At 37.6% G+C, this 27,267-nt stretch overlaps 1 protein-coding gene across 4 annotated transcripts in view; it reads right to left on the bottom strand.

The window, feature by feature from the left end:
- The window catches only part of ADK (adenosine kinase), a 569,500-nt gene that overhangs the window by 310,781 nt on the left and 231,452 nt on the right, over positions 1-27,267 (bottom strand). For all 4 annotated transcript variants that reach the window (XM_064269749.1, XM_064269750.1, XM_064269751.1 and 1 more), the window contains one exon: positions 2,707-2,879. In XM_064269749.1, coding sequence (XP_064125819.1) covers positions 2,707-2,879 — 173 coding nt within the window. The remainder of the gene's footprint in view (positions 1-2,706; positions 2,880-27,267) is intronic.

Raw genomic sequence — 27,267 nt, 5'->3', positions numbered from 1 at the left:
CTAGAATGATATTACCAACTTTGTATATATTAATAATTCAAAATACAGTTAAGAAGTAAAGCTACTGTGCTGTTACGCAAAAAAAAAAAAAAACTATGTAACTAAAAACTTTTTATGGTAGAAAAAGTATCTTTACAAAATTAATAACCTAAATACTATATAATGACTCTCAAGCTTTAAAAGCTAAGTATGAGATTAATTTCACAAAATGCACAGAGAAATGTAGACCATATTTATTATGAGTTAATTTGCAAACCATTATATTTTAAGGACTGGAATCAATTAAAATTAGTTTCTATAGTTGCTGGGTTTATAGTTGCTAACTCCCAAGACTGCTCCAATTTTGCAGCTGGAAAATCTAAGCAGGACACTGCATCTAAAATCTTGCTAGAATTGCACATAGATCACTTAATTATTGCCCAACAAGTAAACTTAATGAAACAAAATTATTATTTACATTACATTTAAATTAATAAAAATACTTTTCTTCCTCATTCTAATCCAGAATTTACAAAATAACTTGGCCAATTTTTCTTTTTTTCTAATCGAATGACAAATATTATGGCTTGAAAATAATCCTCTCATAACTTGAGATGTTTGTAATATTTTACTCTGTTAAAAAAAATCAATTATCTTTCAAAACATACTTCTACTCATCCATATGCCTGTATATACTGCAAGATACATTTGTTTATGTTAAATTAAGTGAATGAAAATAAGAGTAACATGCATCAATATATACAGATATAAGATAACTATATTACGAACTTAAGAAAAATGAGTCTTAATTAAAAAAAAATTAGTAATGAAGACTTTAGGAAAATTTTGACATATACAGTCTCTAAATAAAAGCAAACATTTCTAGTACCAGCTATTAAACATTATTTTGATGATAAAACCACTCTTTGATAGGAAACTACATAGTTTCTCCAAAAGAAAAATACAAATATCCTCATTAATATAGATTAATACTACATTATCCAAACGCTTTACTTACTGAGTTTTGGATAAGTGGTAGTAAGGGTTATTATCAGTCCTATCTCAAACAATTTATCCAAACCTACTAGGCTTCAAAATTTGGACAATGAGTTAGATAATAAGGGTTCCCCTCCTCCAGTTTCTGACTTTCCATATCGTCTGAATAATACTGATCACCGTAACCATAATATTAGCATATAAATTAAGCTTCTGACATCTGGGAGACCTAATATCATCATAACTGTTCCTTAAAATAGCAATTTAGCATCCAAAATCAATTTAGCCATTTTACCCCAGCCTAAGTGGTGTCAGAAGCACGACTTAAGCCGTTTTTTGACTAGTGGGAAAACCTTACACCTGCAGACTAAAGTTGGTTTTAGAGAACTTGAAAAGGGCAGCGGTCTGTACAAACACATTCCAACGCTTTGACAATCTGAATTTCAGACAGAAACAGGTGGATGAAAAATAGACAGTATTATTTTCTGAAACCTTAAAATCGTAACGTTTTCCTACAGGCAAAAAACAAAGTTACAGGAAAGGTAAATGGCTGGGGTGCTCTAATTTAAAAAATAATAATAATTTATTTTTGTTCTTAAGAATATACACAGCAGAACACACATCAATTCAACAACTGGTGCTCTAATTATTTCTGAAAGCTCTATTTTAGCTATTGAATGACTACTGTCCATCCTGATTCCCAGTACCAAGAACAGTATTAGGTTCTGGATATACATTTGCTGGAGATCAAAGAATGAGTGAGAGAAAATAAAAGGAGTCAGAAAGGGGAATGGAGGAAGGCGGATAAGGTGGGAAATAAGAAAGGAGGTAGGTAGGGAATGGAAGACAGACTATGAACAGTTCCAACTATAAGGAATACAAAATCTCTAATGAATTACTCTATATAAAGAGATAATCTTTGATGATTCTACAATATAATACGTAGGAGAGATACTTTGTTTTTCCCTTGCAAAGGGAGACAAAAACCCTATGTTGATAAGCAAAGTAGAAATGACGTTAGCAATGCGTGTGTGTCTATGTAGCTGCTAGAGGTACAAACACAACCAATGCATGGAAAGCCTTGAGATATAAATTCAAGTTCCTGTAAGGAAGAATTTTCTAACAAGTAAAGAAAGTTGTATAGAAATGTAATAGACTGTTTACCAAGTGATGCATTACCCATGACTGGAATTTTTTTCACATGGGTAAATGACAATTTCCCAGAAATGCTTTATAAAAGCTAATTCATATGAGACTGGAAGTCATGTAGTATTATATATGCATGCAGTATGTAGTATTACATATACACAAATATCTATATATAGGTGTTGGTTGCCATTGAGTTGGCTCTGATTCATGGCGACCTCATGTACATATTCGTAATATTCCAATCTCCGGATACAGTGAAAAGAATACTTTTCAATAAACTAGCTAGAAAGTACCAATTAAAATATTTACCTTTTGTGAACCTAATTATAAAAAGTGGGGACTGGATGAGATAATCTTAAACTTCCTTTCCATGTCTAATATTCTATTACGCCTCATGAAGACAACAGCTGATTCAACAAGGTACATTTTAAAAAAGAAAAGTGAAGAAAGGAATAAGGGTTTATCAAACATTAGAAACAATTATAATTATGAGGTCCAACTTCCAAATTCAGATTGGAATTCAGATTTTACCGTTGTTTATACAGTGAATTAATGCAGTGCTGCCCTTGGAATGACACTGACCTGTTGTCACCAGTGATGCACGCAGCGCAAGTCCCTGTTGGCTGTTCACTCTGCTCGTAGTAATGCGCGTCCACGTGGGCTTCAGCAGCTTTTGTCTTCAGGATCTCCCCAAACTTATCTACGCCAATGCATCCAAAAAATGTTGCTGCTTTGTGTGGCTGCTGAATCATCCACTGTAAAACAGAAACATAAATAATGTAATTGGTTGGGAAAATGATGTACACAGTTCAGTATTCTGCCATGGACAGTGGCATAAAAGGAACGCTTTGTGAGGAACAGTGGCTGTTATCAGTGGGATTTCAACTCTGCACTACTACTTACAATATAACAAATTAATATTATACTATTTTGGGGGAGAGATATAGCATATTGTGGTTAAGAGTTCAGAATCTAAAGTCACCAAGACCTTGGGGCAAATGATGGCTTGACCTCGGGAGATAACAGTGAGTCTCAATGGAAGTATTACAGCACCGTCATAAAGAGCCCAGACTCTATATTCAAGGCTGCCTGGGTTCAAGTCTTGGCTGTCACTTCCTAGTTGTATAAAAGCAAATCACTTAGTGTCTCTGTGTTTCAGGTTCCTCATTTGTAAAATAGGAATAATAATTATCAATACACTTCATAAGGCTGAGGAGGATTAAATGAAATAATGTGAGTTAACATACACATGTTGCTCAGCACAGTACCCAATACAAAGTAAACAACATACATTAACCATGTATCTATAGTGGCACTATTACTGTCATACCTGTAGTAATTCATATGTCAATTAAAAAAATAAAATTCTAAATAACTCATCTTTTCATTAAAGTCAGTCTCCTGAACTTTCTTTGCTATCAATTAGTGACACCAGATTTCTTTTAAAAAGTATGCTTTCACTGGTTTGAACTGTTACCTTCGAAAATGAGCTCAAGTCTCTGAAGTTTATAATACTTCTATCAGCTGTTATAAAGATACCAGCTGTTTTGTTTCAACCACTTATAATTAGCAAAATACTCAGTACGAAAAATCAAAAGGTATCATACCACATTCTCAACCATTTGCAGTATAAAAGAAATGCATGTACACATGAGAGGTAAAAAGATGAGAGGAACAAGTAACAAATGGGAAACTGTAAGGTTAATACACAGTAATTGCTTGATGACCTAGCAGTTGCATTTAGAGGGATTTACTGGTAGTACTGACCACCACAACCATAACATTAGCATATAAATTAAGCTTTTGATGTACACATCCACAAATATAAAACAGCATATGCATAAGCATTCATTTGACATTATTTGTAATGGCAAAGTATTGGAAATAATGTAATGTCCATCCATAGAAGACTCGCTGAATCAACTATGATAAATCTATTCAATGGAATACCACCACATATCTATTAAAAACAAGAAAAGCTCTATGAACTGATACGGAATAATTTCCAGAATATTTTGTTACGTTTAAAAAAAGTAAGATACAAATGAATGCAAATAGATATGTGTGTGTGTGTGTACAATATATATAAGCATGCTATGCTTTATTCAAAGGAGCCCAGGTGGCGCAGTGGTTAAGTGCTCGGCTGCTAACCGAAAAGTCAGTGGTTCAAACTCACCAGTTGCTTCATAGAAGAAAGGTGTGGCAGCCTGCTCCCATAAAGAAAACTCTATGGGGCAGTTCTACTTTGCCTATAGGGTCACTGTAAGTCGGAATCAAACTTGACAGGAAAGGGTTTACACTTTATTTAAGAAAGAATAAGAATAGTGTATATTCTCTTAGAATTTATATACAATTTTGAGTTTGCTTATTTTGCAAAAAGAGACACAAGAACTACAAACCAGACAATAAAGAAGATGATTTTCTATGAGGATTGGTGAGAAAGAAGTAGGGTAAAAGGGACAGGAAGAAGACTTCTCTAATACACCCTTTTATATAAATTTAATTATTGAAACATGTTAAAATTTTGCATTTCTGAAAATTAAAACTCAATTTCAAATGCAAATTCAATAAAAAAAATCTCTGAAGTTGAATATAACAATAATAAAAAAAATCATGGCAAGTATAAAATTTTAATTTATAGAAAAAAATAATGCCAACTTTCCAATTCTAGAATGACTGAATACGGCTAGCAGAATATATTACAAGGAACAAACAAAAAACTAAAGATAAATCTTGAATTTTATTTAGTAGGTTTATTGTTGGTAATGCTATCGGTGTAGCACTTATACTGTAGGACAGAGCAAATTAATCTAAAATTGATGTTGTTGTGTAAAAATGGCATGGCAGAGATGTCTGATCGCTAACTTTACAAGGAGGAAGGAGACTCAAGATCAACAGCACAACACTGATTGCTATGAGGTGGAGGTCAGACATACTGCTTCTCTCCACCATTTTTACCAGTTCTGATACCATTCATCCCTCCCACAGCACTCTCTACTTCTCTGCTGGGTTCAATAATTCGTTGCAATGGCCACACTGAACTCAAAAGACCATAATCCTGTTACAGGGTTTATTAGAGAAGTAACAGGTTACATTTCAGAATCAGGAATGCTCAGGATACAGTTGTTCTTTCAGGGCAGCTTCTCCGCAGCCCTTTGGCTTCTGCCCTGCTCGGGCAAGTATTACAAAGCTCTTTCAGCTCTGCCAGTAAGTGCTCCAAGGCACCCCACTCTGCCAGTAAGCCTTGGCCCTGAGGTGCTCAGCTCTAGCTCAGTGAGTCAGCAAACCTAGCTCCACCACGTGCCCAGAGGCACCCTACTCTGCCAGCAAGGCTCTTGCCCAAAGGTGCTCAGCTTTCTCGCTCAGTAGGCCGGGAAGGCCGCCATACCATCTCGCACCATCTCCTGCTGCTCTCTTGCCTCTGCTGCTACCATTTCTCTGCCACTGCTTCTGGCCGTCTTTGGTGTTACACCTCTCTCTCTCTCTCTTTCTGTTTCTTGTGTCCAAAGGACACACTCCACTCTTGGCTTTTCTTTCTTGGTGGAGGTTGAGATCCTCTCTTTCTGCCTCTGGGATGGCTCATTTTAAGCCTAGCAGAAGAGTAAAACTGACCAATTCCCTTGGTGGACTACAATTACCTTATTTACTGAGTCCCACCCAATCACTGGGGTGAGAGTTAAAAGACCAATGTGAGAAAGGCCATATAAAAGCAATCCATTGCACTGCATGTTGGGTACCAGGCTTACACTGTGGGAGAACGTAAATACAAATATGGAACGGGGCAAGATGAGGAGGAACCTTATGATGTTGTATTTGAGCTGAAGGTTCAAATGTCTTGATTCTGTCCACTGAAAGGGCCTGGAAGAAATAATTATTTAGTAGCAGTGAACACACTTTGTGCTGTATTTTGGTTACCATTTCCCACAAAAGCAACTTTCTGAAGTGGCTGCAGGCCTGCAGCAGGGAAAGTAGACGGTGAGTATGGAACATCTTGTGCCAGAAAGCAAGCAAGTACTCAAACATTAATGGAGCCATGAACCAAAAAAAAGTATAAAATTACAGGAGTCATCTTGGATAATATGGAATAATCTGAACATCAAAAAAGAATAAGCAGGTGCTACTGGATTATAATATAATGAATTAAAAAAAAAAAAGGTCATGAACCAATACTGATACTAAAAACGATTGTAGATGACGGGGAAAAGAAAGCTTTTCTTTATAGAAGAAGGCCAACTAATAAATACTAAAGTTTTAGTTGAATAAGAAATCATCGTTTTGTAACTACTAATTGATCCAGGCAAAAACCATCAATGGATGCAGTCTTAGTCATTTAGTGCTACTCTAACAGAAATACCACAAGTGGATAGCTTTAACAAAGAGAAATTTATTCCCTCACAGTAAAGTAGGCTAAAAGTCCAAATTCAGGGTGTCAGCTCCAGGGAAAGGCTTTCTCTCTCTGTTGGACTTCTCATCAATCATCCCCGGGACTAGGAGCTTCTCTGCACAGGGACCCTGGGTCCAAAGGATGAGCTCTGCTCCAGACAGTGCTTTCTTGGTTGTATGAGGTCCCTTTGTCTCTCAGCTTCTCTCTTTTATATCACGAGAGATTGCATCAAGGCACAATCCAATCTTGTAGATTGAGTCCTGCCTCACTAACACAATTTCTGCCCATCCTCCCTCGTTAACATCATAGAGGCAGGATTTACAACATACAGGAAAATCACACCATACTGGGAATCATGGCTCGGCCTAATTGATACACACATTTTGGAGGGGACATAATTCAAGCCATGACAGATGCTAAAACCATGGTGGGTAAAAAGATATTGGGGAACAGAAAATACACAGTATCAAAGTCTTACCCTACAGATTACTTATTAATTACAAAGGGATCAGATGATCAAAGTTAGCATCATCAATGAGGCAATAAACTAACATTATACGCCTCCTGATGTGATGCAATGGGGAATACACAGTATCATCCATGTAGGATTCCTGCCAAAAAACGTTAACCTGAATCACGATGAGGATGTAATCAGATAAATGGAGACTGTGGCACATTTTATAACAAGGCTTTAAATCTGTTAGTTCTGGTTCGAACCCTTGCTAAGAACATGCTTTTCTAACAAGCTCCCTGCTGCTAATCTGCATTCCTACGCCAGATATACTGGATCAGAATTTACATTTTAATAAGATCCCCAGAGATTCTTATGTATAACTTCCTGGGAGCTTGTCAGAAGTGCAAATTCTCAGCAGAGTTTGAATCAGAACGAACCATTAAGAGGCCTGTTTTACATGCAATTGCCTTGGACTCTTAAAAGAAGAAAAAGTCATGAAAGATCAGTGTGAATTAAAGAAACACAACAAATACACAAATTAACTGGTCTTCCTTGTAGGCTTGTAGATATTATCCTATCACTGACAACATTATACTTCAGGACAGACCTTGAAATGTTCTTTTTGACAATGAATGTGACACCATTTCTCTTCAATTTATCACTCCTAGTGTAGTTGTTTTTTTTTTTTTTTTTTTTAGTGTAGTAGACTATGACTGTCTGATTCAAAATGGCCAATACCAGTACATTCAGCTCACTAATGCCTAGGATATCAATCTTTATGCATTCCATTTCATTTTTGACAACTTCCAATTTTCCTGGATTCATACTTCACACATTCCATGTTCTGATTAGTAATGGATGGTTGCAGCTGTTTCTTCTCATTTTGAGCTGTGCCACATCAGCAAATGAAGATCCTGAAGTCTGACTCCATTCGTGTCATTAAGGTTGACTCTACTGTGGGGAGGCAGTTCTTCCCCAGTTGTATTTTAAGTGCCTTCCAACCTGAGGGGCTCATCTTACGGCACTATATCAGACAATGTTCTGCTGCTATTCGTAAGGTTTTCACTGGCTAACTTTTCTCAGAAGGAGGCTGCCAGGTGCTTCTTCCTAGTCTGTCTTAGTCCGGAAGCTCTGCTGAATCCTGTCCACCATGGGTGACCCTGCTGGTACCTGAAATACTGGTGGCATAACTTCCAGGATCATAGCAACACTCAAGCCACTGCAGTAAAACAGACTGAAAGACGCGTGCGGTAATCCAGCCTACATACAGTAATAGGGTTTGTCGGTTCAAACTATATCTGATAGAAGGGCTATAGCAACTCACTACTGGGCTTACACTTGATTTATAACTATTGCATGATCAGGATTAAATGAATTGAAATGTCTCTATGACTAATTAGTATCACTTAAATCTGTAAGACAAAAGTGGACAAATAATAGTTAGAAATATTCTGTGTGTTTTGTTATATATCCATTATTGAATATTTCAGCAGAGGAAACTGCCTGACATTTTGGCTATTTTCAGTACTGGGATATGAGGGCACTTGACAAAATGTTTGAATTTTACTTTTGATCAGTGATTTCCACTCAAAAGTCTACTCTAAAGTCAGAGTTTAGAAAGCCAAAGTGGATACACACACACACACACACACAAATAGAAGTCATGTTCACTGCCTCAAAGCACTTAATAATCTAACTTAGTAAGATGTTATAATTGAGAAAGTTGAAACAGATAAAAAATACTTTAAAAAATCTAAACTTGCTAACTTCTGTTAAGATTTTAGTACACCTCTAACTTTATGTAGCTCAAATACAACATGTCACTAACACTTAACACCTAATGTGCTTTCTATCATTTTAACATTCGATCAATTAACATTTAGTGTATGTGTACCAAAACAAAAAGCAAAACCAAACCCATTGCCGTCAAGCCGATTCCGACTCATAGTGACCCTATAGGACAGAGTAGGACTTCCCCATAGAGTTTCCAAGGAGCACCTGGCAGATTTGAACTGCCAGCCTTACAGTTAGCAGTCGTAGCACTTAACCACTACGCCACCAGGGTTTCCCTGTATGTGTACTATGGGATAAAAATATGAAACCAACATTATTCCTAATACAAAGTCACAATCACTACAACTTCAGATTCTCCAGGAAAAAGATTCCACCTCTGATTCTGTTGTTCCTTCAACTACAATAAGCTGGCCCTCTTCTCTTTGTTTATGTAGGTACAGAATATCCTTAAAAACCTATCTTTAACTTCTACCGTAGCCATGTGAGAGCAGGAGGGCCCAGATTACCCTCAGGCTGTAAACAACTAAAAAACAAAACCAAAAGGAAACACCTATTTTCAGACATCAGACAGGAGGTAAGGCAGAACTGTGATCTCTGAAAGAAAAGAAACAAGATGAGTCCTGATGTCACAGGGCTCTCTGCCAGGAGTCAATTTCCAGATTATGGTGCAGGAAGGAAAAGCCAAAAAGAGTCTGCAATTCTCACTGAAATGGGGGGACAGAAAGAGTTTAAGGGGAGCTAGGAGACTGGAAATTGTGGGACAGAATTTCAGAAAGGAGTGCGATAAAATCTATATAGAGTTCCCTTGAGGCTCTGGATGGATACCAACCTCTGCATACTTAGGGCATATACAGCAAACCATAAGGAATCTACATAATTGCTCTAGAATTAAAAAGTGAGTTTATCAAGGTCTCAAGATTCAAGATCAATATACAAAAATCTAATGTATTTCTATATACAATCAACAAATAGTTGGAATTAAAATTAAGAACACAATGCCATTTTCATAAGAATAAAAAAAGTAAAATATATAGGTGAAATTAACAAAGTATATACAAGACCCAAACATAGAATACTACAAAAGATTGCTGACAGGGGGAAAAACAAACAAAAAAATCCTATAAGAATAGAGACTTACACCACGAGCATGGTCTAGAAAAACTAATATTATTAAGATACCAATTATCTCTAAATTGACCCATAGATTCAAGCCAATCCCAGTCAAAATCTCAACAAGAGTCCTGAAGATACTAAAAAGCTGACTTTATACCAATAGTAAAATGCAATGGAGCTAGAACAGCCAAAGTTCTGCAGGGATATTGACAAACCACAATTTCTTCAAATATAAAAAGCTGGGTAATATAACCTATGATCCCGTAAGCATATAGTAAGAATCAGAAATAGACCAACAGGACATACACTTTAGTTCAATAAACAGTGCCTACCACTTTTTTTTACCACTGTATTTGGAAGACTTTATACAGGTATGAAAGGGCTCTCACTATACTGTAACTGCGCCATTTCACCAGAGAGCAGAAAAGCCACAGCCCCAATTGGTAACTTTAAACAAATAGATGAATTAGTCAAACCAATTTTAAAAGCAATAGTAAAGGCAGAATGTTATTATTTATATAATAAACAAAGCGCTAGAAAATAGCCAGGAGGTTGATTGATTGCAGTTGGGCGGATAAGAAAAAGCTTCTGGAGGTAGTGACATTATCAGCTCGTTGCTGAAAGATGGGTATGATTTTGACAAATGGCTATGAACTGGAAAGAAAACAGAGGTATAGAGCATAGAACATGGCTCTTTTCATGTCTTGGGAATTTAATCACAGTGCCCCTAGAGCAAAGAAGTACCTAATAATTCTGTTTATTAAGTAGTTAGTTCCAAACAGCTTAATAAGTATTTATTTCCTAACGATTAAGCAGCATCTGGTGGTCACTGCACAGTTCTCAAATTTGGAAGCAGACTGTTCAACACCAGCCTCATTTCCTGTTCCACACTGAGTTTTGCGCAGTATTTGCTTTTTATTGCAAAAACTCAGTTCTGATCTTTTTACTGTCTCTGGTTTTACCAAGTAGCCCTGGTGGCACAATGGTTAAGACGCAACTGCTAACTGAAAGGTTGGCAGTTGGAACCCACCAGCGGCTCCATGGCAGAAAACATCTGACAATCTGCTCCTGTAACGACGACAGCCCAGGAAACCCTATGGGGCAGTTGTGCTCTGTCCGGTAGGGTTGCTATGAATCGAATCCATGGCACACAACGACCATGGTTTTACTTTTTCACAACGTCATATAGTAGGAATCATACAGTATATAGCTTTTTTAGATTGGTTTCTTTCACTTAGCAATAATCATTTAAGGTTCCTCCACATCATTTCATAGCTTGATAGCTTTTTTTTTTTTTTAATTGCTGAATAATACTCCACTGGATGGATGTACTTCTTGTTGTTACTCGCCATCGAGTTGATTCCAGCTCGTGGTGCCCTCGTGTGTTACGAAGTGGAACTGCTCCATAATGTTTCCTTGGCTGTAATCTTACCAGAAAGCAGATTGCCAGGCCAACCTTTAGCTTAGCAGTTGAGTGTGAACTATTTGTGCTACCTAGGGACCTTTATCCATTGACCTGTTGAAGAATATCTTGGTTGCTTCCAATTTCTGACAATTTATCATAAAGCTGCTATAAACATTAGTGTGGAAGTTTTTACATGGACATGTTTTCAACTCATTTGGGTGAATAGCTAGGAGTGGGATTTCTGGATCATCATATGGCAAACATATATTCAGGGTGAGGGAGGGAGGGAGGGATGAACAGGTAGAACACAAGGCATTTTTAGGTCAGTAAAACTTCGGTATGATACTGTCATGGTGGACAAATAACATCACCATAAGACTGTATAACCCAAAGATAAATCCTAATTTAAACTATAAACTTTAGCTAATAATAATATATCAATACTGATTCTTCCATTGTAACACATGTACCACAAAATTCAAGATGTAAATACTAAAAGAATCACGGCGGGGGGGGGCATATGGAAACTGTACTTTCTTCGCATTTTCTCCATAAACATGAAACTGTTCTAAAAAATAATATCTATTTAAAAAAACAAAAGTTTTACAAAGATCTGATGCCACCAAAAGGAACGAACCAATCTAATGTTGCAATGGTGAAATACCTGGAGCTAATATGGGGTGCCTGAAAGATGTCACTGTGTTTCCCCTTAAAAATTTAAAGAATCTTGGAGACTCTCCATGGTTTAGCTACATTACCACAACAAGCCTCAGTATACAGTTTGGAAAAAGAAAAAAAAAATAGTGTTAACAAGAACAGTGAAAATGAGAAAGGACTATTATGGGCACAATGGGAGTCCCTGGGTGGCACAAACTAGCACAAAAGTTGACGGTTTGAACCCATCCAGAGATACCTTGGAAGACAGGGCTGGTAATCTGCTTCCAAATGGTTACAGATTGAAAACACTATGCAGCAGTCCTACTCTGCATACATGGGGTCGCTACGAGACAGAATCAACTCAAAAGGCAGCTCTCAGCAACAACAACAATGGGTATAACGATACAGACACACCTGTGGGATGGGAGATACTAATGGGGAAGGCAAATCTGGTCCACACCATAAGTGCCACTTTAAGAAGCTGAGGCAGAATTCTGTAGGTAGAAGGGTACACAGGAGGGTTTTGGAGCAAAGGAATGAGATGTAAATAGGTGACACCCCAATAAGCTGTGGAAGCAGAAACATATTTACAAGTGAATTTAAACAGGAGTTGGAATAAATAACACATCAAGAGTGTTTAACAATATATGGAATGCTTTTTATTAACATTAGGTTCACCTTCCAGATGAATTTCCTCTTTGTGATCTAAATGCAATATCTAAAACCTGTCAAGTCAATTCTAACACACAGTGACCCCACAGGACAGAGTAGGACTGCCCCACATGGTTTCCAAGGTTGTAATCTTTACGGAAGCAGACCGCCACATCTCTCTCCTGAGCAGCAGCTGGTGGGTTCGAACTGCCAATCTTTTGGTTAGCAGCTAAGTGTTTAACCACTGCACCACCAGGGCTCTGCTAAAACCAAAGAGATGGTAAAAAGATAAAAACTGAGTTTTTGCAATAAAAATCAACATTTAGGACAATATAACTTATAATGATGCCCAAGAGCCAGTCACTTCTGAGATAATACATATTTTGCTTATATTCAATTCATAACAGAATGCTGAAGAATGGCACCTAGATGTTAAAATAGTAGCAAAAGTAGGCAGAGTCAAGATAGCGGAATAGATGGATGCTTCCGACGAGCCCTCTTTACAACAAAGACCAGGAAAAAAAAAAGCGAAACAAGTATATTTCTGACAAGCTAGGAGCCCTGAACATCAAAGGCAAGCTTAGAAAATGAACTGAGGGGCAGGGGGACGAAGAGATGGTTCAGAAGCGGAGAGGAGTTACTGGAACTCAATCACGGAGCGCTCAGGCACCACTTCTGGGAGCAGCGGCAGGATGATACTAATGTTTGGCCACAGTTTCCTCAGGGAGAAGCAGCCAGCCACACAGCCAAGGAATGAGAGAACAGCGGTCTCGGCAAAAGCTAAGTACTTGTGTATATTTTCCCCTGCCCCCCACCCCGCCCCCATCCCCAAGCCGGCTTCAGTGGCTGAATTCCCTGTTGAGCACCTAGAGCCATGCTCCCAGCCTTGGAGAAGGAAAAAATTTGCAAATGGGTAAAAAGATAATTTGCCAGCTCCACTACCTGGGGGAGCTCAGGACAGAAGCGGCTCCTGACCAGGCATAAATGGTCTGTGGACTTTGAGTACCTTTCCCCTCTGCATGGACCTCTGTAGGCCTATTTCAGGAGAATAGGCCCTTGTTGGCAGACTCCAACCATTTCAGCAGTGCAGCGGAGAGGTGAGTATTTGAAGTTTGACATTGCTTTGCCTATTAAACAGGGTCCTCACCTACCCATATCAGGGGCCTAAGGACTGGTAGCTCCACTCAGGTCACCCAGCCACCCACGACAGGGGTCCAAGAATAACTGGTACCTCCCATGCCTTACAACCAAAAACACTGGGTACCCATGGTCCGTCGCAGAACCCACCCACCTGTACCCTCTAGGGAACAGGGATATGCTTTCCTCAGAGACACATGGGGGATGATTCTCAGCGTCCTGCCTTGTTCAGAGTGTGAACCCCTGCTGCAACCAGATACCGGTAACTACGCCAATCACCCTTGCCCTCTAAGACTGTAGGACAGAGCCTGTACAACACACTTGATGATCTGCTACCTGGACACTTGAGCTGAATTTATACAAGAAAGTGAATGGACTCCTAGACTGGTATACCTGATAACAGCTCTAGCGATCTGCGGACAGGACGTCAGAGCTCCAGAGGTGAAAATAATCAAGCTACCTCACTCAAGCAACCCATTTGGGTATATCAAAACAAATAAAGCAAGAAGCTACGACACAGTAAGCAAACATAAAATAAACTAATACAATAACTTAGAGATGGCTCGGAGACAACAGTCAATATCAAGTCACATAAAGAAACAGACCGTGATTGCCTCAACAAGCTCTCAAAACAAAGAATCCAGGGATCTTCAAGATAAAAGTGCTTTCCTGGAATTATCAGAGCCAGAATACAAAAGATTAATACACAGAAACATTCAAGACATCAGGAAGGAAATGAGGCAATACGCAGAACAAGCCAAGTAACACACAGATAAAGCAACTAAAGAAATTAAAAAGATTATTCAGGAACATAATTAAAAGTTTAATAAGCTAGAAAAATCCATAGACAGCGATCAGAAATTCAGAAGATTAACAATAAAATTACAGAATTAGATAACTCAATAGAAAGTCAGAGGAGCAGAATTGAGCAAGTGAAAGGCAGAATTTCTGAACTTGAATATAAATCACTGGGCACTAATATATTTGAAGAAAAATCAGATAGAAGAATTAAAAAAAAATGAAGAAACCTTAAGAATCACGTGGGACTCTATCAAGAGAAAGAGCCTATGAGTGACTGGAGTACCAGAACGCAGGGGATAACAGAAAACACAGAGAGAATTGTCCAAGATTTGTTGGTAGAAAGCTTCCCTGATATCGTGAAAGGTAAGAAGATATCTATCCAAGATGATCATTGAGCTCCACATAAGGTAGATTTTAAAAGACATTCACCAAGACATATTATAATCAAACTTGCCAAAACCAAAGACAAAGAGAGAATTTTAAAAGCAGGTAGGGATAAATGAAAAGTCACCTACAAAGGAGAGCCAATAAGAATAAGCTCAGAGTACTCGGAAGAAACCATACAGGCAAGAAGGCAATGGGATAAAATATAAAAAACTGAAGGAAAAAAACTACCAGCCAAGAATCACATATCCAGCAAAACTGTCTCTCAAATATGAAAGTGAAATTAGTACATTTCCAGATAAACAGAAGTTTAGGGAATTCGTAAACCAAACCAAAAGTGCAAGAACCACTAAAGGGAGTTCTTTGGTTAGAAAATCAATAATATCAGGTATCGACCCAAGGCTAGAACACTGGGCAGAGTAATCAGGAGTCAAGCCAGACAGGAAAATCAAAAAAGCAAATCAAGATAATCAAAATGCTCAAAACACGGTAACAGCAATTTTGTTAAGTAAAAGAAGGCAATATTAAAACAATAAACAGGGACTAAGAAATGCAGTCATAGATCTTCCACATGGAGAAGAAAAGGTGATACAAAGAAACAAAAATTAGGTTTAAATTTAGAAAAATAGGGGTAAATAATAAGGTAACCACAAAGAAGACAAACTATCCTACCCATCAAAATAAAATACAAGAAAAAAATAGAGACTCACCAGAAACAAAATCAACAACAAATATGAGGAAAGGACAATGTATAAAGATAATCTACTCAGCACACAAAATTAAGTGGGAAAAAGGAACTGTCAATAACACACAAAAAAAGACATCTAAATGACAGCACTAAATTCATACCTATCCATAATTACCCTGAATGTAAATGGACTAGATGCACCAATAAAGAGACAGAGAGTAGCAGAATGGATTAAAAAACACGATCCGTCTATATGCGCTGCCTGCAAGAGACACACCTTAGATTTAAAGACACAAACTAAAACTCAAAGGATGGAAAACAATGTATCAAGCAAACAACAATCCAAAAAAAGAGCAGGAGTGGCAATATTAATTTCTGACAAAACTGACTTTAAAGTTAAATCCATCAGAAAGGATAAGGAAAAACACTATACAATGACTAAAGGGACAATACACAAAGAAGATTTAACCATATTAAATATTTCTGCACCCAGTGACAGGGCTGCAAGATACATAAAACAAACTATCAGCATTTAAAAGTGATATAGCTCCACAATAGTAGTAGGAGACTTCAACATACCACTTTGGTGAAGGCAGGATATCCAGAAAGAAGCTTAATAAGGACACCAAACCAAAAACCAAACCTGCTGCTGTCAAATCAATTCTGACTCATAGTGACCCTATAGGACAGAGCAGAACCATCCCATAGAGATTCCAAGGAGTGCCTGGTGGATTCGAACTCCCGACCTCTTTGTTAGCAGCCATAGCACTTAACTACTACGCCACCAGGGTTTCCATCAATAAAGACACAGAAGATCAAAATGCCACAATAAACCAACTTGACCTCATAGACATATACAGAACACTCCACCCAACAGCAACCAAGTACACTTTCTTTTCTAGTGCACATGGAACATTCTCTAGGATAGACCACATATTAGGTCATAAAGCAAGCCTTAGCAGAATCCAAAACATTGAAATATTACAAAGCATCTTCTCTGACCATAAGGCCATAAAAGTGGGAATCAGTAACAGAAAAAGCAGGGAAAAGAAAGCAAACACATGGAAACTGAACATACCCTGCTCAAAAAAGACTGGATTATAGAAGACATTAAGAATGGAATAAAGAAATTCAGAGAATCCAATGAGAATGAAAGCACTTCTTATCAGAACCTTTGGGACACAGTGAAAGCAGAGCTCAGAGGTCAATTTATATCAATAAATGCACACATCCAAAAAGAAGAAAGGTACAAAAACAAAGAATTATCCCTACAACTTGAACAAATAGAAAGAGAACAGCGAAAGAAACCCTCAAGCACCGGAAGGAAACAAATAATCAAAATTAGAGCAGAACTAAATGAAACAAAAAACAGAAAAACAGTTGAAAGAATTAACAAAACCAAAAGCTGGTTCTTTGAAAAAATCAACAAAATTGATAAACCATTGACCAAACTGACAAAAGAAAAATAGGAGAGGAAGCAAATAACCCAAACAAGAAATGAGATGGGAGATATTACAACCGGCCCAACTGAAATTACAAGAATTATATCAGATTACAATTAAAAACTGTACTCTAACAAATTTGAAAACCTAGAAGAAATGGATGAATTCCTAGAAACATAATACCTACCTAAACTATCACAAACATAGCTAGAACAACTAAATAGACCCATAACGAAAGAAGAGATTGAAAAGGTAACCAAAAAACTCTCAACAGCCCTGGCCTGGATGGCTTAACTGTAGAGTTCTACCAAAGTTTCAGAGAACAGTTAACACCACTACTACTAAAGGCATTTTAGAGCATAGAAAAGGATGGAATACTACGAAACTCATTCTAATGAAGCCACCATATCCCTAACACAAAAATCAGGTAAAGACATCACCAAAAAAGAGAAAATTACAGACCTGTATCCCTCATGAGCACAAATGCAAAGATCCTCAAAAAAAATTCAACAACATATCAAAAAAATAATTCACCATGACCAAGTGGGATTCATACCAGGTATGCAGGGATGGTTCAACATTAGAAAAACAATTAATGTAATCTATCACATAAATAAAACAAAAATCAAGAATCACATGATTTTATCAATTGATGCAGAAAAGGCATTTGACAAAGTCCAACACCCATTCACGATAAAAACTATCAGCAAAATAGGAATAGAAGGAAAATTCCTCAACATAATAAGGGGCATTTATACAAAGCCAAGAGCCAACATCATCCGAAATGGAGAGAGCCTGAAAGCATTCCCCTTCAGATCGGGAACCAGACAAGGATGCCCTTTATCATTGCTCTTATTCAACATTGTGCTGGAAGTCCTAGCCAGAGCAATTAGGCTAGATAAAGAAAGAAAGGGCAACCAGATTGGCAAGGAAGAAGTAAAAGTATCTCTATTTGCAGATGACATGATCTTATACACAGAAAACCCTAAGGAATCCTCCAGAAAACTACTGAAATTAAGAGAAGAGTTCAGCAGAGTATCAGGATACAGGGTAAACATACAAAAACCAGTTGGATTCCTCTACACCAACAAAAAGAACATCAAACAGGAAATAACCAAATCAATACCACTTACAGTGGCCCCCAAGAAGATAAAATACTTAAGAATAAATCTTACCAGAGATGTAAAAGACTTATACAAAAAAATCTACAAAACACTTCTGCAGGAAACCAAAAGAGACCTACATAAGTGGAAAAACATACCTTGCTCATATATAGGAAGACTTAACATTATAAAAATATCTATTCTACCAAAATCGATCTATAGATTTAATACAATTCTGATCTAAATTCCAAGGACAATTTTTAATGAGATGGAGAAACAAATCACCAATTTCATATGGAAGGGAAAGAGGCCCCAGATAAGTGAAGCATTACTGAAAAAGAAGAACAAAGTGAGAGGTCTTACTCTAAGTGATTTAAGAACCTATTATGCCACCAAAGGAGTAAACACAGCCTGGTACTGGTACAACAACAGATACAGAGACCAGTGGAACAGAATTGAGAATCCAGACATATATTCATCCACATATGAGCAGTTGATATTTGACAAAGGCCCCAAAATAGTTAAACAGGGAAAAGAGTCTTTTTAACAAATGGCACTGGCATAACTAAATATCCATCTTCAAAAAAATGAAAAAAGACCCACACCTCACTCCATGCACATAAACGAGCTCAAAATGGATCAAAGGCCTAAGTATAAAATATAATACGATAAAGATCATGGAAGAAAAAATAGGAACACTGTTAAGAGCCCTAAAACATGGCATAAACAGTATACAAAACATTACTAACAATTCAGAAGAAAAACTAGATAACTGGGAGCTCCTAAAAATCATACACCTATGCTCATCCAAAAAAAAAAAAAAAGACTTTACCAAAACAGTAAAAAGATTACCTACAGACTGGGAAAAAGTTTTCAGCTATGACATTTCTGATCAGCGCCTGATCTCTAAAATCTACATGATACTGCAAAAACTCAACTACAAAAAGACAAATTACCCTATTAAAAAAATGGGCAAGGGATATGAACAGACACTTCACTAAAGAAGACATTCAGGTAGCTAACAGATACATGAGGAAATGCTCAGGATCATTAGCCATTAGAGAAATGCAGATCAAAACTACAATGAGACTTCATCTCACTCCAACAAGGCTGGCATTAATCCAAAAAACACAAAATAATAAATGTTGGAGAGGATGTAGAGAGATTCGAACACTTATACACTGCTGGTGGGAATGTAAAATGGTACAACCATGTTGGAAATCGATTTGGTGCTTCCTTAAAAAGCTAGAAATAGAACTACCATATGATCCAGCAATCCCACTCCTTGGAATATATTCTAGAGAAATAAGAGCCTTTACACAAACAGATATATGCATACCCATGTTTATTGCAGCACTGTTAACAACAGCAAAAAGATAGAAGCAACCAAGGTGCCCATCAATGGATGAATGGATAAATTATGGTATATTCACACAATGGAATACTATGCATTGATAAATAACAGTGATGAATCTGTGAAACATTTCATAACATGGAGGAATCTGGAAGGCATTACGCTTAGTGAAATTAGTCAGTTGCAAAAGAACAAATATTGTATAATACCACTATTATAAGAACTTGAGAAATAGTTTAAACAGAGAAGAAAATGTTCTTTGATGGTTATGAGAGGGAGGGAGGGTGGGAGATGGGTATTCACTAATTAGATAGTAGACAAGAACTACTTTAGGTGAAGGGAAAGACAACACACAATACAGGGGATGTCACCACAACTGGACTAAACCAAAAGCAAAGAAGTTTCTGGAATAAACTGAATGCTTTGACAGCCAGCGGAGCAGAGGCAGGGTTTGGGGACCATGGCTTCAGGGGACATCTAAGTCAATTGGCATAATAAAATCTTTTAAGAGAACATCCTGCATCCCACCTTGGAGAGTGGCATCGGGGGTCTTAAATGCTAGCAAGTGGCCAGCTAAGATGCAGCAATTGGTCTCAACCCACCTGGATCAAAGGAGAATGAAGAACACCAAGGGCAGAGGGTAATTACGAGCCCAAGAGACAGAAAGGGCCACTTAAATCAGAGGCTACGTCAGCCTGAGACCAGAAGAACTAGATGGTGCCTGGCTACAACCATGACTGCTCTGACAGGGAACACAACAGAGAACCCCTGAGGGAGCAGGAGAGCAGTGGGATGCAAACTCCAAATTCTCATAAAAAGACCAGACTTAATGGTCTGACTGAGACTAGAAGGACCCCGGTAGTCATGCCCCCAGACCTTTTGTTGGCTCAGGATAGGAACCATTCCCAAAGCCAACTCTTCAGACATGGATGGGGCTAGACAATGGATTGGAAAGGGATGCTGGTGTGGAGTGAGCTTCTTGGATCAGCTGGACACTTGAGGCTATGTTGGCATCTCCTGCCTGGAGGAGAGATGAGAGGGTAGAGGGGGTTAGAAGCTGGTGAAATAGACACGAAAGAGAGAGTAGAGGGAGAGAGCGGGCTATCTCCTTAAGCGGAGAGCAATTGGGTGTATGTAGCAAGGTGTATTTAAGTTTTTGTGTGAGAGACTGACTTTCACTTAAAGCACAATAAGAATTATTTAAGAAAAAAAAAAAGTTGCAAGATAAGCAGAAGACCTGAGATCTTATACCAGAAAACACAATGAGGTGTTTCCGAAAAAATATAAAGCACAACTAAAAGAAATTAAATGTCAAAACTGGAAAGTAACAGCAACAGCAGATTGCAAGAGTGATGAGTAAATTACAAGTGAAGTAGATTGTTTAGAAAATAGTCTATATTACACAGCTTAAAGGATCAGTTCCCTCAGACGACTGCCATACTATCAGTCAGATAGGGAGAAACAATAAGATTTTCGTGAAATATTGTCAAGAATTCATTCTCCATCAATAACTAGTACATTATGTTTCTTTCCTGCCAAAACTGCTCCACTTCCCCTACTGGCAGACGTCCTACTAAAAAAAATTGATTTCCAATAATTTTACCATTATCTCCAACCAAAGTCCCTTTTTTTTTTCCTTTTCTTTTAAATACCTGTCAGCATCTATTTCTCAGAAAGAATTTTGGGAAAATTTGGCCAAGTAGAACACACACAACATTAGATAAATATAAGATCATCTCCCAGTTGTATGGTCTATAGCCATATGCCTAAGTTACCTACTCTATCAAAGATTGTTCTTGGCAAAATTGTTGTGAAGATTGAATACAACAATATAAGAAAAGTGCCAAAGACAGTGCCTGCTATTGGAGCATTGATGATGATGACGACGAGAACAGCACACTGAAAAATGATAAAAATAATTTTTAGTGTAGCTTCTTTTAAGTCATTTCACAAATACTTTTTTGAACATGATCTTAGTAATAATGGGTAAAGCAGCTTTTACCTTGTTTGTAGGCTTCTTTCTCTCTCCCCAACGCTTATTGTTCCTCTGGGTCACATCAAAGGATTACCTACCCTTCTTACCCTACACACTTTCTCTGGGGGTGAGCTATTCTACCCCCATGGGATCAATACCCATCTACATGCTTAGAACTTTCATTTGTGTTTTTAGCTTAGGCCTCTCTTCAGATTACTAACCTGAATAACGAAATGTCTACTAAATGCTACTTGGCCTACTAAATTTACACATTCTTAAATTTCTCTCAAATCTACTTCTCTCCATCTCCATTACCATCACCTTAATGTAGGCCACCATCTTCTGTCATTTAAACTACTGAAAAAGGTTTTTTTTTTTTTAGTTTTCTTTTTAATTAAAATACATTCACATATCATAAAATTCACCGTTTAAAACTATATAATTCAGTGGTTCCCAGCATATTCACGAGGTTGTGTAAAAATCACAACCATCTAAGTCTAGGGCATTTTCATCATCCTAAAATAAACTGTGTTCTCATCAGTAGTCGCCTTCCCCACTTCTTCTCTGCCCCAACTCCTGGCAACCACTAGTCTATTTTATTTCCTTAGGAATGTCCCTATCCTGGATATTCCTGGTGCCACAGCGGTTAAAGCGCTCGACCGCAAACCAGAAGGTCGGTGGTTTGAACCCACCAACCACTCTTCAGTAGAAAGATGTGGCAGTCTGCTTCTGTAAAGATTCATAACCTTGGAAACCCTATGGAGCAGTTCCACTGTGTCCTATAGGGTTGCTATGAGTCTGAATCGACTCATAGTAGTGGGTTTGGGCACTCCAAATAAATGAAATCACAGAATATGTGGCCTTACACTGACTTCTTCCAGCTAGTACACTGTTTCAAGGTTCATCCATGTCATTAAAAAAAAAAAAAAAAAAAGTCATAGCACGTACAAATACTTCATTCCTTTTCATGGCTGAATAATATTCCATTTGCAAAAGATTCTTAACTTCTTGCCTTTCAGGTCTTTCCTCCTATTCATTGGACTTATGATCTTCCACAATAATTATCCCTCAAGAGTTTCCCATTTCTCTTAGATCGAGTTCATGTATAAACAACTTTATAATTGGAACATCAACTACCTCTCTAGGTAAATTCTATGGCACTCACTCTCTTGAATGCAATGTCCCAGTACAGTGAATATCTCACCTACAGGGAGTGAAGAAGCCTTTTTCTTTTTCTTTTACATTTATTGTGCTTCAGGTGACAGTTTACAGCTCAAGTTAACTTCTCATACAAAGATTTATACATGCATTGTTATGTGACCCTAGTTGTGATCCCTATAATGTGACAGCACATGCTCACCTTCCACCCCAGGTTTCCCGTGTCCATTCAACCAGCTCCCATCCTTCTCTGCCTTCTCATCCTGCCTCTGGACAGGAGCTGCCCATTTAGTTTCATACGTCTATTTGAACTAAGAAGCATACTCTTCCCAAGTATTATTTTATGTTTTATAGTCCAGTCTCCTCTTTGAACAGTTGGCTTTGGGAATGGTCTTAGTGCTGTGTTAACAGAGTCAGGGGGCCATTTATTCTGGGGTTCCTCTAGTCTCAGTCTGACCATTATGTCTGATCTTTTTACGTCAGTTTGAGTTCTGCACCACACTTTTCTCCTGCTCCGTCAGGGAATCTCTGTTGTATTCCCTGTCAGGGTGGTCACCGGTGGTAGCCAGGCACCATTTAGTTCTTCTGGTTTCAGGCTGATGGAGTCTCTGGTTTATGTGGCCCTTTTGTCTCTTGGGCTAATATTTTCCTAATGTCTTTGGTGTTTTTCATTTTCCTTTGCTCCAGGAGGGTTGAGACCAATTGATGCATCTTAGATGGCCACTCACAAGTTTCCAAGACCCCAGATGCCACTCACCAAAGTGGGATGAAGGATATTTTCTTCATAAAATTTGTAATGCTAATTGACCTAGATGTTCCCCCAAAACCATGGTCCCCAACCTCCACCCTTGCTCCTCTGTCTCTTGAAGTGGTTGTGTTCAGGAAAGTTTTTAGCTTTTGGTTTAGTTCAGTTATGGTGACTTCCCCTCTATTCTGTCTTGCCCTTCCCTACACCTAAGATAATTCTTGTTTACTATCTAGTTAGTGAATTCCCATTTCCGTCTCTCCCCACCCTCGTAACCATCAGAGAATGTTTTCTTCTGTGTTTCAACCTTTTCTTGAATTCTTATAATGGTGATCTCGTACAATATCTGTCCTTCTGCAACTGACTAATTTTACTTAGCATAATGCCTTCCAGATGTTGTGAGATGTTTTGCTGATTCATCATTGCTCTTTATCATTGCACAGTATTCCATTGTGTATATACTATAATTTGTTTATCCATTTATCTGTTGATAGGCACCTATGTTGTTTCCATCTTTTTGCTATTGTTAACAGTGCTGCAAAGAACATGGGTGTGCATATATCTATTCGTGTGACAGCTCTTATTTCTCTAGGATACAATCCAAGGAGTGGGACTGCTGGATCGTATGGTAGTTCTATTTCTAGCTTTTGAAGGAAGCGCCAAATCGATTTCCAAAACGGTTGTACCATTTTACATTCCCACTAGCAGTGCATAAGCGTTCCAGTCTCTCCACAACCTCTCCAACATTTATTATGTTGTGTTTCTTGGATTAATGCTAGCCTTGCTGGTGTGAGATGGTAGTTTTGTAGTTTTGATTTGCATTTCTCTAATGGCTAATGATCGTGAGCATTTCCTCATGTTACCTGTTAGCTGCTTGAATGTCTTCTTTGGTGAGGTGCCTGTTCATATCCTTTGCCCATTTTTAATTGGGTTGTCTTTTTGTTGTCGAGGTTTTGCAATACCTTGTAGATTTCAGAGATTAGACCCTGATCAGGTATGTCATAGCCAAATTTTTTTTGCCAGTCTGTAGGTTGACTTTTTACTCTTCCGTTGAAGTCTTTGGATAAGCTAAGTGTTTGATTTTTAGGAGCTCCCAATTATCTAATTTCTCTTCTGGTGTTTGTGCACTGTTAGTTATGTTCTATATCCTGTTTATGCCACGTATTAGGGCTCCTAGCAGTGTCCCTATTTTTCTTCCATTATCTTTATCATTTTAGATTTTATACTCAGGACTTTGATTCATTCTGAGTTAGTTTTTGTACACAGTGCGAGGAACGGGTATTGTTTCATTTTTTTGCAGATGGATATCCAGTTATGCCAGCACTATTTGTTAAAGAGGCTGTCTTTTCCTCAATTAACAGACTTTTGTCAAATATGTTGAGGAATTTCCCTTCTATTCCTATTTTGCTGAGAGTTTTTAACACAAATGGGTGTTGGACTTTGTCAAATGCCTTTCTGCATCAACTGATAAGATCACGTGGTTCTTGTCTTTTGTTTTATTTATGTGATGAGTTACAGTGATTGTTTTCCTAATGTTGACCCATCCCTGCACACCTGATACGAATCCCACTTGGTCATGGTAAATTATTTTTTGATATGTTGTTGAATTCTATTGGCTAGAATTTTGTTGAGGATTTTTATGTCTATGTTCATGAGGGATATTGGTCTGTAATTTTCTGTTTTTGTGGTGTCTTCACTTTGTTTTGGTATCAGGGTAATGTCGGCTTAAAATAAAGAGTTCAGGAGTATTCCATCCTTTTCTATTCCCTGAAATACCTTCAGTAGTACTGGTACTAACTCTTCTCTGAAAGTTTGGCAGAATTTTCCAGTGAGGTTGTACGGGAGTTTTTTTCATTACCTTTTCAATCTCTTCTTTTGTTATAGGTATATTTAGTTGTTTTACCTCTGTTTGTGTTAGTTTAGGTAGGTAGTGTGTTTCTAGAATTTGTGCATTTTCTCTAGGTTTTCAAATTTGTTGGAGTACAATTTTTCATAGTATTCTGATTCTTTTAATTTCTGTTGGGTCTGTTGAGGTGTCTCCCATTTCATTTCGTATTTGGGTTATTTGCTTCCTCTCCTGTTTTTCTTTTGTCAGTTTGGCCAGTGGTTTACTGACTTTGTTGATCTTTTCAAAGAACCAGCTTTTGTTCTTATTAACACCTTCAATTGTTTTTCTGTTCTCTGTTTCATTTAATTCTGCTCCAGTTTTTATCATTTGGTTTCTTCTGGTGGCCAACGGGTTCTTTTGCTGTTCTCTATTTGTTCAAGTTGTAGGGTTAATTCTTTTGATTTTGGCCCTTTCTTCTTTTGGGATGTGTGCGTTTATTGCTATAAATTGACCTCTCAGGGCTGGTTTTTCTGTTTTCCAAAGGTTCTGGTAGAATGTGTTTTCATTCTCATTGGATTCCGTGAATTTCTTTATTCCATCCTTAATTTCTGCTATAACCCAGTAGTTTTTGAGCAAGGTGTTCTTCAGTTTCCATGTGTTTGATTTTTTTTCCTTTCTTTTCTGTTACTGATATCTACCTTTATGGTTTTATGGTCAGAAAAGATGTTTTGTAATATTTTGATGCTTTGTATTCTTTTAAGGCTTGCTTTATGGGCTGCGGTCTATTCTAGAGAAAGTTCCATGTGCTCTGTTGGGCGGAGCACTCTGTATATGTCTATGAGGTCAGGTTGGTTGATTGTGGCATTTAGATCTTCTGTGTCTTTATTGAGCTTCTTTCTGGATGTTTTGACCTTCACCAAAAGTGCTGTGTTGAAGTTTCCTATTATTATTGTGGAGCTATCTCTCTTTTCAATGCTACTAGAGTTTGTTTTACGTATTTTGGAGCCCTGCTGTTTGGTGTGTAAATATTTATTATGGTTATGTCCTGCTGGTGTACTGACCCTTTAATCATATAGTGTCCTTCCTTATCCTTTGTGGTAAATTTTGTTTTAAAGCCTATTTTGTCAGAGATTAATATTGCCACTCCTGCTCTTTTTCGATTGTTGTTTCTTTGACGCATACATTTTTTCCATCCTTTGAGTTTTAGTTTGTTTGTGTCTTTGAGCCTAAGGTGTATCCCTTGTCGGCCGCATATAGATGGACAGTGTTTTGGTTTTTGTTTTTAATTCATTCTGCCAATTTCTGTCTTTACTGGTGCATTTAATCCATTTGCATTCGGTGTCATCATTGATAGGTGTGAGTTTAGTGCTGTCATTTTGGTGTGTTTTTTTTTTTTTATTGTGTGGGCTATTGACAGTTTCTTTGTCCACTTAATTATTGGGGCTGAGTCGTTTTTCTTCATGAATTTTCTTTTTATCTTTTTCATTATTGTTTATTTTGTATTTGCTGAGTCTGTTTTTCTTCTTTTTTTATTTTGATGTGTAGGATTGTTAGGGTTCCTTGTGGTTACCTTACTATTTACTTCTGTTTTTCTAAGTTTAAACCAGTCTTTTATTTCTTGATATTGCCTTGACTTCCTCTCTATATGAAAGATCTATGACTACACTTTTGAGTCCCTTTTTGTTTCAATGTTGTCGTCTTTCACATAATGATGTCTCTGTTTTCCTATTTTCAGAGTTTTAGCTTTGATTTTTTCTTGTGAGTTCCCTATCGGGGTTGATATTTGGTTGTTCTTTCTCGTGTTCTAGTCTTGGGTTGTTATCTGATTTTATTGATATTCTAACTGGAGAACTCCCTTTAGTATTTCCTGTAATTTTTGTTTGGTTTTTACAAAATCCCTTAACTTCTGTCTATTTGTAAATGCCCTAATTTCACCATCATATTTGGGAGACAGTTTTGCTGGATATATAATTCTCGGCTGACAATTATTTTCCTTTAAAGCTTTACATATGTCATCCCACTGCCTTCTTCCCTGCATGGTTTCTGCTTAGTAGCAGAGCTTAGTCTTAT

Source organism: Loxodonta africana, chromosome 16, assembly GCF_030014295.1.
Source record: "Loxodonta africana isolate mLoxAfr1 chromosome 16, mLoxAfr1.hap2, whole genome shotgun sequence".
Lineage (NCBI taxonomy): Eukaryota > Metazoa > Chordata > Mammalia > Proboscidea > Elephantidae > Loxodonta > Loxodonta africana.
Note: the sequence above shows the minus strand (reverse complement) of the source record. Positions and strands in the feature narration are given on the sequence as shown.